Consider the following 16,598-nt stretch of genomic DNA (forward strand, 5'->3'; position numbering starts at 1 on the left):
CTCTCTCTTTATTTTTAATACTTCTTTCTATCTTTGTATATATATACACATTACAACATATAATATTATTATATATATATAAATTATTATTAAACTAATTATTTTAATACTAAAGTCTTCTATTTATACATCTTTATATATATATATCTTTTATTTTACAACAAATGCTATACTTTTTTGTTTTTATACTAATACTGTGAACATTACCAATAAATAAGTATAAAATGATGGATAAAGAGATTAGTAAAAAATTAAAATAATACTGTAATTATTTTTAAATTAAAATAAAACAAAAATATTATTTTACTATCTTACTCGGTTACTCTTACCATTTGCCAACTTCCTTTTTCACCTAGTGGACTCGTGGCTAGTGCAGTAGTGCGTATATCTCGGGATACCCGACCCGCCCCGTCAAAGAAAGTCCAGTCTTGAGTCTTCTTCTTCCTCGTGTCGCAGCCACTCGCCCGCCAGCCTCGCTGTCCTCGCCTCACCGGTCTCGATTCGCCGGCTTCACCTCCTCCCTCAGCCCCTACTTTCTACTCCTCCGTGATCAGAATCTCCACGCTCCTTCTCGGTTCCACGCATCCACGACGCCGTCCAGACTACAGATCACCCAGCCTCCATCGGCGCCGTCTCCTTCGAAGCCACATCTGCCAGTTTCCGCTGTCTCGGTGAGCTTCTATTATTTTAACTTTTCAATATTCAATTTCGGGCATTCGTGTAAATAATCTGCTTATCTACTCTTGTTCTTCGCATGCGTGAAATATTTGAACAAAAATTTCATTACAGACTGCATCGGTCCGCGTATTTTGTTTAATTGATCCACATTTCCGACTCACTACTTGTTCTTCTTTCGATTCTAAGGTAAAGGATATTTTTTTTTTGTGTTGAGGTTTGTGAAAAATTTTAAAAATATTTTTAATTTTTTGTTTTAATTTTTTTTATTTATATTAAATATATTTTTGGTGGTAAATTTTTTAAAAAATATAATATTAATTCAATAATAATTTTATAAAAATAATTTTTAATATAAATAAATCAGATATAATTGTATATATTATTGTTGAATTAGTTTTAAATTATTTATAAATTTAGTTGTTAGATGTAAATTAAAATATTTTAAAATAAAATTAAAATAAAATAAAATTTAAAAATATTTTAAAATTTTTGACAAATTTAAAAAATAAAATATACATTATACTTAATTTAATTAAAATCTTTCTGCCGACTATCATCATTTCTTTTTTCAAACAAGAACAAGCAGATGAGATCAATTAAAACCCCAGCAGCAGCAACAAGGAACGCTAATTAAAAAAGAAGAAAAATAGTCTCTTAAATTTTGAGAAAATCAACTTGATGGAGGAATCACTTCTGGATACAATATTTATGGCTCGCATATTTGGCTAAAAAAAGGAACTACCTGAAAGGCTTAGCATATTTTAGAAGAATGATGTTATTTGCTTTTTTAATTTAGTAGTAAGCGTTGTATGGTTTTGTGTGTTTATAATTTTTTTGTGGAATTTGGGATTTTAACCACCTTGCTCAGTTTTTGCTGAAGTTGTGACTTACATTTAGTTTTTCTTGAAATGTTAACACACACTTATATATTATATTAGGTCACTTATTCTTGCTTGATTCACTTGTCAACTCAATTTTATGTATTAAGATAGTTGATTAAGTATTTTCATTTGATAATTTTTAAGGCATTTGATCAAATATTTTTATTTTTATGTTTGGATAGTGTGGCTAATTTTTTATAAAATAGAAATATTGTTGGTGTTTTAATTGGAAATTAGTGCACCAGGTGTATATGCAAATTAGTGGACGTGTCAGAGAGAAGCTCCAACACGCAGGGAGCTACGTGTTGCCAACAGCACGTGGGGGTGTTATTGTCACGTGGCGAAGTCTGCTTGCTTGGTGATGCAATTGTGGAGGGCGTGTTGACACGTGTCTTACTCTCGTTGGTTGGTGAAGCAACACGTGGGGGGCGTGCTGAGTCAGCATGTGGAGGGCGTGTTACCACGTGTCTCAATCTGGTTGGTTGGAGATGCAACACGTGGAAGGCGTGATGAGTGCTTCCCCTATATAAGACAAAGTTCGGTACCATTTCATTACGAAGAAGAGAGTTCTTTGAGTGTGTTGTTAGTGTAATGGAGGGTACTGCAAATTTGGTGGTGTATCACAACGGTGAGATTATACAGAATACTCATGAGGGAGTGAGCTTTGCGTGTGAGAATCCATTTTCGTTTGTGGTTCCATTTACCATGACGTTCATTGAGCTTCAAAACGGTCTCTGTCAAAGGATGAAGAACGATATGCTGAGGAGAGTGAGCAATATTCTGTATCGGAATCCTGTTATAATTTTTGGTAGTCTAATACAATTTGATATTATGCCGATCATTGATGAAGCCAGTATGCAGAATATGTTTCATATTCACCGGCAGACTCAAGTGCGACAGCCAAAGATTGAGCTTTATATTGAGTTTGAAAATGTAGAAGATGGGATTCAACATTATTCAGATATAGAGGATGATAGAGTTGAAGTGTACGAAGGAATGAACAGTGATAGCGAAGAGGTCTTCGAAGCTACTTATGAAGCCGGCAACGAAGACAAGGATGATGCTGTGGGAGGTGAGGCAGCAGTGGAGAATGTAGTGGTTCCTCCCGCAGTAAGTCAACCGATGAGCGTTCCACCTTTTATACGTATCTTGGATCTTAACGCTATGCATGTACCGGAATTTTCCGAATATACAAACATAGGTACATGATGAGTGAATAATACGTTTGTCTTCATTTATATTTTGGATGGATCAATCAGTAACGATTTCTGTTTTGTGTAGGTGTTGATGATCTTGAGGACGGGGAGTTTAGGATCGGAATGGAATATAGTTCTAGAAAGTCTGTCGTCACAGCAATCAGAAGTTACACTATTTCTAGAGGAGTCGACTATAATGTTTATGAGTCTGAGCCACAGACATTTTATGCAAAATGCAAGATGTATGGGCGTGGGTGCGACTGGCTTATCCGAGCCAGCTTGATACAGAAAAAAGGTTGTTGGGAGATACAGAGATACAACGGTAGGCACACATGCACCATGGGAACCATTTCACAGGATCATTCCAAGTTGGATTTGGACACAGTTGCTGAGACTATAAGGCCGTTGATTGAGACCGACCCGTCCATCAAGGTCAAATCTATAATTGCAGAAGTCCAGTCAAGGTTTAACTATACCATCAGTTATCGAAAGGCTTGGTTGGCAAAGCAGAAGTCCATAGCCAAATTTTTCGGTAGTTGGAAGGATTCTTACCAAGCTTTGCCATGGTGGCTCTCGGTCATGGTTCAGAAGATTCCTGGCTCAGTTGTCCAAATAGAAACACGACCCCTGTACAATGGGAGTGAGGAGGCGGGCGGTGTCAAAATACTTCATCGTGTATTTTGGAGTTTCAATCCATGCGTTAGGGCATTCAAGCATTGCAAGCCTCTAGTTCAGGTTGACGGCACACACCTATACGGAAAATACAAAGGTACACTTCTAGTTGCTGTTGCACAAGATGGGAATCAAAACATTGTGCCTATCGCTTTTGCCCTGGTGGAGGGGGAGACAGTTGATGCGTGGCACTTCTTTCTCCGAAATCTACGAAGTTATGTTGTTAGAAGAGACGGTGTGGGTATGATCTCAGGCCTACATGAGTCAATCCGAACAGCAGTAAATCGTTCAGGAGGTGATTGGCAACCTCCAAGAGCATGGTGGATGTTTTGTATAAGGCACATCAGTAGCAACTTCTTAAAGGAATTCAAAGTCCCGCACTTGCAAAAACTTGTTGTCAACATAGGGTATTCAAGGACGGTGGAGGAGTACAACATCAACTATAAGAGGTTGGAAGAGCGAGGAGAGGCATATGCTCGGTGGTGCGATGCCATTGGACTTAGACACTGGGTATTGGCATTTGATGAGGGACATCGATGGGGCCATATGACGACAAACATTGTCGAGTGCATTAATTCAGTGTTGAAGGGTGCCCGAAACCTCCCTGTGTTGGCGCTCGTCCGAGCAACATATTATCGGTTAAATGAACTATTTACGCAGAAGAGTGCCGAGACCCACGAACGCAAGCGTGCTGGATTTACTTATTCTGTATTTGCACAACAACGGATAGAAGCAAATATGCAACAGGCTGGGAATATAGTTGTGCACCGGTTTGATGGACGAAATGACGTGTTTGAGGTGCGTGAAATGCCTAGCGAAAAGGTGTTGGTAGTTGATCTTGCACGACGAACGTGTGATTGTGGGAACTTTCAGGTGGAACGATTACCATGTCGCCATGTTATTGCTTGTTGTGCTAACCGACGTCTCAATTGGCAGTTGTATGTGCATGATGTGTACAAGATGACAGAGGTTCGTAAGGTCTATAGATTTGAGTTCATGCCATTAGGCGATCCAGAGACATGGCCTGATTATCAGGGACCCACATTGGTCGCTAATCCCGCCTTGAGGCGAATGCCGAAAGGTAGTCCTAAATTGACCTGATACCTGTATGAAATGGACTCACGCGACATGCGTGGTCCTTGGATATGCCATCTCTGTGGTAGACAGGGTCATAGTCAGAGTCGATGTCTTCAGCGTGCTGGATCGAGTGGTGCTAGTGACAATGGTAGTCTATATATCTTTGTTGGTCTTTGTGTTTGTATGTTTAGGTTAATTTTATAAGTTAATACTTTTTATGTTCGTCGTGTTTGTATTTTTAAATTAGGATTTATCCATTAATGTTTTTCATGTTTGTTGTGTTTGTATTGTTAGGTTAATATTACATTAAATGCCTTTGTGAGTTAAACATACAAAATATTAACTAAGAATTACATTAACTTAATTTTGAAACCATAATTTGAAATTCGATTAGGGTTACATACAAAATATTAACTAAGAATTACATTAACTTAATTTTGAAACCATAATTTAAAATTCAATTAAATAAACATACAAATGATTAACTAAGAATTACATTAAACCTTTGCTCACTTCTTTCGAACCATCTAGTTCAGTGACCGAACCGCGACGGAGTAAACCTATCAGGTGGATTTTATTCCGTCCGTAGGTCATACGATTGTCCTTGAACTGAATCATCGACAGCCGGAGTGGCCGACCCACCTGCCTCTGCTGGAGCAGATGCACTTGGGTTGTACTCATCAACAACCTCGAATCCCACATGCGGCTCGAAGAAACCACTATCACACGACGCCAATAGCTCACTAAATAGCTTGAAGAAACCACTATCCAAAACTGCATTAATTTGGATTTGATTGGATTCTATTTTTTGCAAACTACTGGATCGAATCGGATTTTGGATCTACTTTTTATAACCGATCCAATTAAATCCAAACTGCACAATATGTTATAATGTTATTATTTTATTATTATATTTATAATTATACTTATAACATGTTTAATTTGTTATATATTTTTATATTATTCATATATTATTATTATTTAATAAATATTTTATGTTTAAAATGTGATTTATTTATTTATTTTAACTAACCTATAATTTTATTTCTATTGTTATGTTATAGTCAATGTTCTGAAAACCGGACCGGATTGGCCGGTCCAACCGGCAAAGAAAACGGTCCAATCCGCTATTAATAACCGTTCTTTCAAAAATCGTTCAAAAACTGTTGAACCGGCCGATTTTTGGCCGATTGGACTGAACCAGTAATCGGCCGATTCTTTTTAAACGTTGTCGTTTTGATTTTTATTTAAAAAGAAAAAAACCAATGTTCAACTTAACTCTCAGTCACCCCCTTCCCCCAACACACCCCCGGAAATAGATCCTCTCTAGTTTTTTTAACACTTGACAGAATATAGTGTAATCTCTCACCTTTGATTCTATAAGTGGGACCAGAAATAAATAAGAGATAGAGAGTAATGAATGGTTAGATTAAACACTGTACACTATCCAGTTTTTTCACTGGAGAGGATCCACTCCCCACACCCCCTGTTCATGAAACTATCCCTCTGAACTCTCAAGCAAAGTTCAAAATCACCCAACCAAAACCCTAGTTCTCCCTGCAACAGTTCTGCCGCAGTGCCGCCGCCGTCCGTGCTGTCGGTGCCTTCGCCTCCTCTTTTGTAGCCCATGTCCTCTCTTGTAGCTCAGCGTCCTCCTTCCCCTTGTCCCCGTCCTCCCTGGCTTCTTTGTTCGAGGCTTGGAGCAGCTCGCCGCCGTGTTGCAGGTCACTGTTGTCTTGCCGGTCGCCATCCGTGTCTCCGTCGAAGGTTAGTGGCACTGCTTTCACTTCTTCGGTTCTTCTCTTCCTTTTATGCTCTGTGTGCTAATTTTTGAATGTGAAATTGTGGATGAATTAATGACAATCAAATAATTGATTTTGTGCTGTTGCTCTTTTCTTAATTCCTGAAATTTTTGTTGAAATTTTCTTGTTGCTGCTAAGGATGGATTAGGGATTAGGGATTACTTGTTGCTGTTTTGTAATTAGGGATTATGCTCTGTTAGCTTTATTGATTTCAGGTTTAGTGTGATTAGGGATTACTTGTTACTGTTTTGTTATGTTTGTTGCTGAATGCTAAAATGGAAATCAAATCAAATGTTGTTTGTTGCTGAATGATATTTTTTGTTGCTGAATGCTGTTGGTAGTATTAATTTTGTGCTGCTATTAATTTTCTGGCGGTGCTGCTGCTGTTTTTAATTTTGTGAATGATTTATTAATTTCAGTTATGGATGATAGTTTTAACCTGCTGTTTTATGCTACTAATTTCAATGAAAAATTTGTCACTGATGTTGAGGGACTCTTAAGCTTATATGAAGCTTCACATCTTAGGATTCATGGAGAAGACATATTAGATGAAGCTCTTCGATTCACCTTAAATCCATTACTCTTATGAATGTTATTTTGTTTTATTTTATTTTTCAATTTGATGATATCTTTAATCTTTGTTGCCTATGTTAGTTGGTGTTTGTTGATGGCCTGGAGTTTTGAGCTGTTTGTTAGATGAGTTTAGTTGTGATAAATTTTGATAATTGTTATGTTTTGAGAAGGTTTGGTTTAGTGATTAGGTTGAGCTTGAGTTTAGATTGTGATAAATTTTGATAATTGTTATGTTTTGAGAAGGTTTGGTTCATTGATTAGGTTGAGCTTAATTGTAGAAGAGGTCTTGCTACTCGGTTGTAAGATTGTACAGTATTAACTTATTAAATGATTAGAATTGCATTTTGTTTGAACAGTGTTGACCTATTGAATAGTATTCAGTGATTGAAATTGCATTTTGCTATAGATGGTGATGATTTCTTATGGAATGACCAAGTTTGTATTAGACTACAAGTATGTGTTAGGCGTTTATTTATAATTTATTTATTATTTTATTATAAAATAGTTTTTTTCAGTTAGACCATGGTTGAACCAGTAAATCAGTGAACCAATAACTAAAATGGTTCGATGATCGATTCAGTTTTTAGAACCTTGGTTATAGTTGGTTTTTAAGATATTGTGAGACTTATTATGTCATTGCTGGTTATTTAAAATTTGATGTTGAGACTTGTTATATATATTTAATTTTTTTAATTTACAAAACCGTAAATCCAATCCAATCCAAACCGCATCGTAAGTAAAATTAGTATTCGAATCGAATGAATTTTTGACTCAAAATCGATCCAAACCGCACGGCGAACGCCTCTTACTATCTGTGAATAGTCGCAGGATGGAATTTATATAGATTATAGAATAAAGTAGGAGTGTAGGACAGGGCGAGGTTGGATAGTGCAAAAACCGCCTGTTGCCATCCCTGCAGCCCACTTTTTTGACCCACCTAACCAACATACACGGCAAAATCCCAAGCTCATTCTTTTCCATATTTACCATTTAGCCCCTCCCCTCCTACCATGCTCTTCAATTTCAACTAGCCCATCCATTTTCCCCTTCATCACAACTTGCAACCTTGCTCTCTTGTACTCTTTCCCCTCCTAATCCCACCTACTTCCTCTGCAATAAATTGTACTCCCTCTCTCTCTTTGTTGTTTTTTCTCTGACAATTTTAGCTCGTTCCATTACATTTTACGAGAGATGGGAAAAGTTTTGAATTTTTTAATCTAATTGAATTTAGAATAAAATCCAAAATAGTTTCTGACAATTACCTCAAAAGACAACAAAACCCTTAATAAAAAAAAATACCAATTCAACTCCTGAAATTTACTTTTATGAGAAAAGTCAATGTTATTTTTTTGGGACAGGGACTAATAAGTCCCAAAATAAAATCAAGAGCCGGATTGGATGGTTTTTTTTTTGGGAGCCTTGTTGTCCTTTCGAAATAATTGTCAGGGGCCGGATGAAGTATTCACTTTTGAATATATATTTGTGGGTTGTGTTTGTTCAGGTTGTGTTTGAGAGAGAGAGATAGATAGAGATTTGGCGGGAAAATGGAAGGCAGCGAAAGTGAGGCCATCTTTGAATCTCTGAATTTGAATCCGCAGCTCTTCGTCAACGAAGTTCGCAACACCGTGGACGATGTTGTTGATGAAGCTTTCGATTTCTTCCACCAGTAAGTAACACCCTCAAACACTCCCTTCTTCTCCTTTATTTTTTCACTTTCAATTCTGAAATATCATTGTTTGTTTTAATCGGTTTTGTAATTCTATAATTTCAGAGAGGCATCAACCAAGTTGAACTCTGAAGGCTACATACAAAAGTCTGAAGATCTGAAAAAAGGTAACTGTTCTGCTGAACTGAACAGAATTTTACCAGTTAGAGTTACTTTTGTTGTGATAATGGAAATTTGAGAGTATGATAGTTGGTAGCTAGAGTATGCTAAGTGTGGTTCATGCCATTGTTTTGGTTTTTGTGAAAAAGGGAGTTGATTGCGTTCGGCAGAGGACCCAATCTGTTTTGGACAGAAGCTTAGCTATGTGGGAAAAATACTGCTTACTTCACTGTTTTGCTGTTCCCCAAGGCTTTTGCATGCCAAACACTGTATGATCTCTCTCTCTCTCTCTCTCTCTCTCTCTCTCTCTCTCTCTCTCTCTCTCTCTCACACACACACACACACACACACACACATCTGATTTTATGACGGTCTAAAAATTAGTTCTGTTAACCGGCTATGAATATGCAGTATGATAAAAGTATACTATATTATAATATTATATATGCGTATGTACTAACTGAAGCATTTCTTATCCTCAGTAAGGATTTTCATTTTGTGAATTTATTATCTAACTTTAGGAAGACAATGTACTTCCAGGACAAGTCAAATGAGAATGGCCTCCATCCAGATGCTCCTTTTGATCCTGATATTGATGCCCAGTTAAATTCCTTAAGAACAAGACTAACAGAGGTCGTATGAATGATAATTGCTGAAATCCTTCTATTATGGGGTTCTACTTTGTTTTTGTCATTTGATTTACATTGATACTATTTGTGCTGTCAGGTGGGGAAGGAGTTTGAAGTGTTGAATCATGAAATTCAAATATTAGAAAAGCAGTCTACTGTCAATGCTCACTATGTCAATAATGCAGTACAATTATATGAGCAGAACCATGTGTTGTTTCAGGGTAATTCAAGAGCTCTGCTTCATCTTTATATTCATTTAATCATTTTTGCACGGCAAGTACTAGCCTTTTACCATTAGAGATTAATTGTGATGCGAAATGCATGCTTTCATTTTTGATTAAGCTAAAGGGTACTTCATTTTGTACCTTTATCTATATATGCTATTACATGCGTGCTGCATATAGCTTTCTTTTCCATTTTTGATGCAAATGGACATTTAATTGGTTCAACTGTTTGGATTCTAGAAATTTTTTCAAAATATATGTATTTTTCCACGCAATTGCATAGCAGTCAAATAATGCACAATTAGGAAAAGGTTTCTTTTTATTCTGTGGTTCATATATATCATATATGACTTGCATAATACATATTAGTATTTTACATGTATAAGATCAACTTTATATCTTTATAGCTTCTAACCTGATCAAGCATAATGGTGCTGCACTGTTAATATGGTTTAGGATGTCAAGCCCATGAACTCCAAGGGAGAAGCTTACCAAATAATGCTATCAACTTTTTTCCTGTATGATAATGATGATTATTATTATTGCTTTTTTTTTTTGGTGAAAATAAGCAGGAAGAATTTTGTACTTTCTGGTGGAAATAATTGTTAAGGTTTAAACTGATATTAAATGAAGTTTTGTAGTTGACTATTGTTTCCCACAGAGATTGTGACAACTGCAGCTGAACTTGGGATAAAAATAAGAAAGCTAAGCACTACAACAATTGAAGAGTCTGAACAAATGAAAACAAAAGTGGTTTACAGCCTAGAGCTGGATCTATCTTCTATTAAATCTGGCAAAGGTAACTTAAATAATTCATTGTATTTCCCTTGCTAATTTAGGCAAGTCGAAATGTTGCATTCCAAGTTAAATTTTTATAATTTCTTTTTGCAGATCTCTCAAATATGAATTTAAATGACCTTAAAAAATTTGCACGTATTATGAAGAGTACATGAAATTGTGTGTTTTTCATCGGTCTAGTTGGGACACCTTTTTGTTGATCCGTACTCTTTCCTTATGTTACCTGTGTGTATTAGCTATAGTGGATTACTGCACTTAGCTTAGTTAGCATTTCTGATTAATAGTTAGTTATTGATTAGTGTATTCAGATAGACTCAGATATTTATCACGTAAGTTGCTATATATAGCAGGGTTGGCTATCTGATTCTGTTAGCTTGCCATTTTACCCCGACTACTTTCTCTCTATTGCAATCTCCAGACTCCAGAGCACTCTCTCTACTCTCTACTCTCCTCCCTCATTCTTCTCTGTTCATCGCTTACACTCTCTCACTTCCGTTTTTCACACCTTGTACTAGTTGCATACTAGGATTATTCTGAGCAATTCTGTGATACTTGAAATTAGCTTTAAAATGAAATTGCAAATTTAAACAATCGTGACCCATAAATAGGGTCTAGATATTGGAAATGTTGATTCCGAGATAGGGTATGAAGAAAAGTAGATGGAAAAACAATCATTTTTATTTACAAAAAGTTTAAAACGCTAACAAAATTATTCATAAAAGAACGAAACTAATATTTTATCTATAAAAGATGAGGCCTGTGAGACAAAAGTATCCAAAATTCCAAACACTAAGTTTTGATTAATTTTGTTAAAAAATTATTCAAACTAGAGTGAGACCCGCGCAATGCGCAGAGAGATAGATTATTTATACTATATATTATATTTTAATTATATTAAGAATATTTTAGAGAACATATTATAAATAGATATTATAAATAGATTTTGAATTTATTTATTTTTAAAAAATACATAAGTTATTTATATTAGAGTTATACAAAATTGCATTTTTATTTTTTTTTATTTTTCGATTTGCATTAATGGCTACACTTTGTCTTTTTTTGCGGTTTTTGTTTGTTTGTAAATAATTAAAAAAAATAAATGAATGAGAATAAAAAACATATACAAATGTTATATTAAATTTAAGAAATTTTTGACAATTAGTATGAGAGGTTAAGAGAAGAGTAGTAAGTCTTAATATGTATAAGTTGTAGAATTTGAATATTTGTAACTGGAATTTTTTATAATTATTATTATTATGACTCTTTTAATGTATGTTTATTGCATTTAATTAGTACTTGATGTTTCAATTGAATAATAATAAATAAAAGTTTTTTATTTTAATTTTTTTAAAACATTTTACTAAATAGTGATTGATTGATTTTCATCTTTTGTCAAGTCATTAAAATTGCTGATGTGACATCATTAGCAAAGAAAAGATGACTTAAACTCATTGTGGAGAGAGTTGGTATCAGCTTTTATATATTAAAAATAGATTTTCAACGAAGAAGAAAACAACACAGATAAAGATCACATACGAAAAGAGTGTCTATATAGGTACAATTTAGTTGAACTTGATTTAAAAAATATTTAGCCGTCTACTATTTCTAAATCTTATAAAGGAAAAGTCTAGGAGCCAACAACTTTGTTAAATTCTGGCCAGCATGTAACCAGGAAAGAAAAGTGAGTCATTGGATGAAATCTCACACCATTAAAACCATTATTGATGACTATTTGATGGCTACAAATCACAAAAGTTACTAACCCCTAGCATTCCTCATCTTATAAATTCAAGTTATCAATTTTCTTAATATTAGACTAGTATAAAGAGAAACAATATTATTGTTAGAAGGCATAGAGTAACCTTAACCAAATTAAAACTGTCAGCTAGAAAAATGCATAATATGGCTATGGCACATTAAAAATGATCAAATTATGGTATCTCCATTATTTTTATCAGGCTTGTGTTGCTCCTTATCTATAGAATTTCCCTTTGGCAATTTTTCTTGAATTGTTGGACAAATTTTTTCTAATGTATATTATAACCGAAGCATAGTCACCAAAAATTAAATATACTTAAGAATTGCAATTTTTCTTTTTCAACTTTCAAGAAACAAGAAGCGGTATACCAAAAATAAAAAATAAAAATAAAAACAACTTAACAAGAAGCTTCTTCAAATACAATTATCCCATTCCTGTTAGGCATTGGGTTTCTCTTGTATTGACTCACTAATTAACAAATAACTAGTGAGACAGTCTATACTCTATAGGCTATATCCAAAAAAAAATAAAATAAAATAAAAACTAGCGAGACGGTCAACAAACATGCAGTAGTCTCTTTTAATATTCAGAATCATCGTAATATCTATGAGCTATGTAAGAAAATATCTTTTAGAATTTTCAATTCAAAGTACTTAAACGAGTTAAAGTGTCAATTAGATTTTTTTCAAAGATATATACATTATTATAGATTATAGATAAAATTTAAAATACCAACCAGTAGTCAAGATTCTTGGTTCAGTTTTGCAGCCACCGAAATTGAAGAACAGTTACATTTGAGCGATACACATAGTTGACTCCACAGTCCACTCATTAAAGAGACAACATCACCATTGAATAAAAACTTTCCACAAAAACTATGTGAATTTTAACACTTTGCCTTCAGAAGAAAACATCATTTGCCTTTCTCTTTGTCACTCGGTTAATATCTGCAATGAAAATCCAACAATTCTTATCTCTTTTGGTGATATCAATCTGTGTGGTTGCTGGCCTCTGTGTTAAAGATGAGCAACAACTGCTGTTGCAATTGAAGAACAACCTTACTTTCAATTTCAACAGTGAAAGATCAAGCAAACTGAACGTGTGGAATCAAAGTATTGCTTGCTGCAATTGGAGTGGTGTTACTTGTAATGATGAGGGATACGTTATTGGTCTTGATCTGAGTGGAGAATCAATCACTGGCGGATTCAACGATTCGAGCAGCCTATTCGGTCTTCAGCATCTGCAGCAATTAAATCTGGCTGCTAATAATTTCAATTCTATGATTCCTTCAGCATTTGGCTTGTTGGACAAGTTAACTTACCTGAATTTGTCACATGCTGGGTTCGTGGGGCAGATTCCCATAGAGATTTCTCAGCTGACGAGGTTGGTTACTCTTGATATCTCAAGTGTTGCATATTTTGAAGGGCAATATCTAAAACTTGAGAACCCAAATCTAAGGATGCTTATCAGAAATCTCAGCAGTATTAGGCAATTGTATCTGGATGGTGTAATTATGACATCTCAGGCAGAGGAATGGTGCAATGCTTTGTTGTTTCTGCCCAACCTGCAAGAATTGAGCATGTCATATTGCAATCTCTCAGGACCACTTAATTCTTCATTAACAAGTCTTGAGAATCTCTCGGTCATTCGTCTTGATCGGAACAATTTCTCATCTCCAGTGCCAGAAACCTTTGCCACTTTGAAAAATCTAACCATCCTCAGTCTTTCCGTTTGTGGGTTGACGGGAGTGTTCCCTCAAAAGATATTCCAGGTTAGAACACTGTCATTCATTGACATCTCATACAATTCCAACCTCCAAGGTTCCTTTCCTGTCTTACCATTCAACGGATCTCTCCATACCTTAATAGTAAGCAACACCAACTTCTCTGGAGAACTTCCTTCTTCTATTGGCAGCATGACACAATTATCCGCACTGGATCTATTTAACTGCCAATTTAGAGGAAAACTACCCATTTCGTTGTCAAAACTCGCGGAGCTGAGTTACTTGGATTTGTCACTCAACAATTTCACAGGTCCAGTTCCATCATTTGGCAAGTCTCAAAAACTTACCTATATAGATCTTTCACATAATAATTTTAGTGGACCAATTCCATCATCTTCTCCCTTTGAAGTACTTCAAAATCTCATCAGCATCAACCTGGCTTACAATTCCATCAGTGGAAGAATTCCTTCATCTCTTTTTAGACTCCCATTATTGCAGAAGATTCTACTTTCCAACAACCAGTTTGGTCAATTGGATGAACTCACGAATGTGTCTTCCTCTAAGTTAAACACTCTTGATTTAAGCAGCAACAACCTATCAGGTCCAATACCAATGTTCATCTTCCAGCTCCGGGAACTCTCTATCATCCAACTTTCCTCAAACAACTTCAATGGGCCAATGCAGCTAGATGAGTTTTTGGCACTTAAAAATTTAACCACACTAGACCTTTCATACAACAACTTATTTGTCAATGTGAGTCTCAACCTGTCTTCAATTCCAAACATTAGCACGCTAAAATTGGCATCCTGCAATTTAAAAACTATACCTGGTTTCTTGAGGTACCAATCTGGATTAGCCTTTTTAGACCTCTCAGACAACCAAATTCAAGGATCAGTGCCCAACTGGATTTGGAAACTTAAATATCTTCAAAGCCTTAATATGTCTCACAATTTTCTAACTGATTTCCAAGGGCCACTTCAGAATCTTAGTTCCAATTTAGCTGTCCTTGACCTTCACCACAATCAACTTCGGGGGCTAATTCCTGTCTTTCCTAAATATGCTGCCTATGTAGATTATTCAAACAATAATTTCAGCTCCATTATCCCAGTTGAAATCGGCAGTTACCTGTCTGGCACATTTTATCTGTCTCTTGCAAACAATAGATTCCATGGCAGCATCCCTAATTCCATCTGTGATGCCTCATTTCGTGTTCTTGATCTCTCCCGTAATAATATATCTGGCACAATTCCCTTTTGTTTAATAGCATTAAGTAAGATTCTCGGTGTACTGAACCTGCGCAACAACAAGCTCTCAGGTCCTATCCATGATTTGTTTCCAGCTTCCTGTGCTCTGAGGACTCTTGATCTCCATGGAAATATATTAGAAGGACATATTCCAAAATCTCTTGCTAACTGCTCAACACTAGAGGTTTTGGACCTTGGGAACAATCAAATTTCTGATGGATTTCCATGTTCCTTGAAGCACATATCCACCCTCCGTGTGTTAGTACTGCGAAAAAACAACTTCCATGGCAACATTGGATGTCCAAAAATCAGTGGTGCATGGAAAATGCTTCAGATTGTTGACCTGGCCTTTAACAAGTTTAATGGTGCACTCCCTGGAAAATGGTTCAGAATGTGGGTGGCAATGATGGATGATGAAAACCAGGCTGATTCTGGCGTAAATTATCTCCGATCTGAGGTACTTCAATTTAATCCGATATACTATCAGAATTCAGTAACTGTTACAAGCAAAGGTCAAGGGATGGAGTTAGTTAAGATTCTAACTATCTTCACTTCCATTGACTTTTCATCTAACCATTTCCAAGGAGAAATACCGAAAGAACTGTTTGATTTCAAAGCACTCTGTGTGCTTAACTTATCAAACAATGCTCTTACTGGCCAGATTCCATCATCTATAGGGAATTTGAAACAGCTTGAGTCACTAGACCTCTCAAACAACTCATTACAAGGAGAAATTCCCACTGAGCTTGCGAGTTTGAATTTCCTTTCAGTCTTGAATCTCTCGTCCAATCAGCTGCAAGGAAGAATCCCTTTGGGCAGCCAAATCCAAACATTTTCAAACTCCTCCTTCATTGATAATATAGGATTATGTGGTCCTCCTTTGACTACAAAATGCAGTGATATTAATGAAACATTCAGTTCAGTTAGCCTGCAAGATTCTGCAATTGATTGGAATTTTATTAGTGTGGAAGTTGGTTTGATTTTTGGCCTTCTTATTGTCATTGGTCCCGTCTTGTTCTTTAAGAAATGGAGACACATGTATTGCCAATTTCTGGACACAGTTCTTTGTTGGATCTTTCCTCAACTGAGCCTTGAATATGAAAGACGTGGAAGCCAAAGTTACGAAGTTCTGGTATGGAGGAAGTACTAGTCATTATTTAGTATCTATAACTGTTGATGACTTGATGATGCTACTGATGCATGAACAGCAAGTATAGAAAAAAAAAATGTGGGATATGTTATGTTTATTTGACTTGTTTTCATTTTTTGCTTTAAGCCTTTAAGCCATGTATGTACTATACTATTGAATAATCATGTGTACTTGTTGTACTGAAGTTTCCCTTTCCCATGCTAATGCAAATTGATCCATTGATAAAATAAAAGTGAATTGGGATTTTTTTTTCTTAGATTGGAACTATGACTTTCCTCATGCTAGATAAAATGATTTATTGTATGAAAGCTGTGGAGAAAAGGCACAGAACTCTGAGATGGATGCATTACTAGTTTATAAGAATTTC

At 35.7% G+C, this 16,598-nt stretch overlaps 3 protein-coding genes across 3 annotated transcripts; all 3 read left to right on the top strand.

Moving 5' to 3' along the window:
• The first annotated feature begins 260 nt into the window (after positions 1 to 260).
• On the top strand, positions 261 to 4,778 carry LOC107625140 (uncharacterized). The gene is made up of 3 exons (XM_016327716.3): positions 261 to 671; positions 1,805 to 2,760; positions 2,841 to 4,778. The coding sequence occupies exons 2-3, from the start codon at positions 2,151 to 2,153 to the stop codon at positions 4,526 to 4,528; spliced, it is 2,298 nt and encodes a 765-aa protein (XP_016183202.1). The 5' UTR covers positions 261 to 671; positions 1,805 to 2,150; the 3' UTR covers positions 4,529 to 4,778.
• Positions 4,779 to 5,551: 773 nt separating this feature from the next.
• On the top strand, positions 5,552 to 10,803 carry LOC107625142 (protein MIS12 homolog). Its single transcript, XM_088505098.1, has 8 exons — positions 5,552 to 6,271; positions 8,381 to 8,545; positions 8,651 to 8,718; positions 8,858 to 8,973; positions 9,245 to 9,337; positions 9,431 to 9,554; positions 10,219 to 10,356; positions 10,449 to 10,803. Exons 2-8 carry the CDS (start codon positions 8,424 to 8,426, stop codon positions 10,508 to 10,510), a joined length of 723 nt encoding a protein of 240 aa, XP_088361224.1. The 5' UTR covers positions 5,552 to 6,271; positions 8,381 to 8,423; the 3' UTR covers positions 10,511 to 10,803.
• A 1,603-nt stretch (positions 10,804 to 12,406) lies between these two features.
• LOC107627055 (receptor-like protein 7) lies at positions 12,407 to 16,412 on the top strand. The gene has a single exon (XM_016329927.3). It carries the CDS (start codon positions 13,067 to 13,069, stop codon positions 16,229 to 16,231), a length of 3,165 nt encoding a protein of 1,054 aa, XP_016185413.1. The 5' UTR covers positions 12,407 to 13,066; the 3' UTR covers positions 16,232 to 16,412.
• The last annotated feature ends 186 nt before the right edge of the window (positions 16,413 to 16,598 follow it).

Source organism: Arachis ipaensis, chromosome B2, assembly GCF_059453495.1.
Source record: "Arachis ipaensis isolate K30076 ecotype BB chromosome B2, ASM5945349v1, whole genome shotgun sequence".
Taxonomy (NCBI): Eukaryota; Viridiplantae; Streptophyta; class Magnoliopsida; order Fabales; family Fabaceae; genus Arachis; species Arachis ipaensis.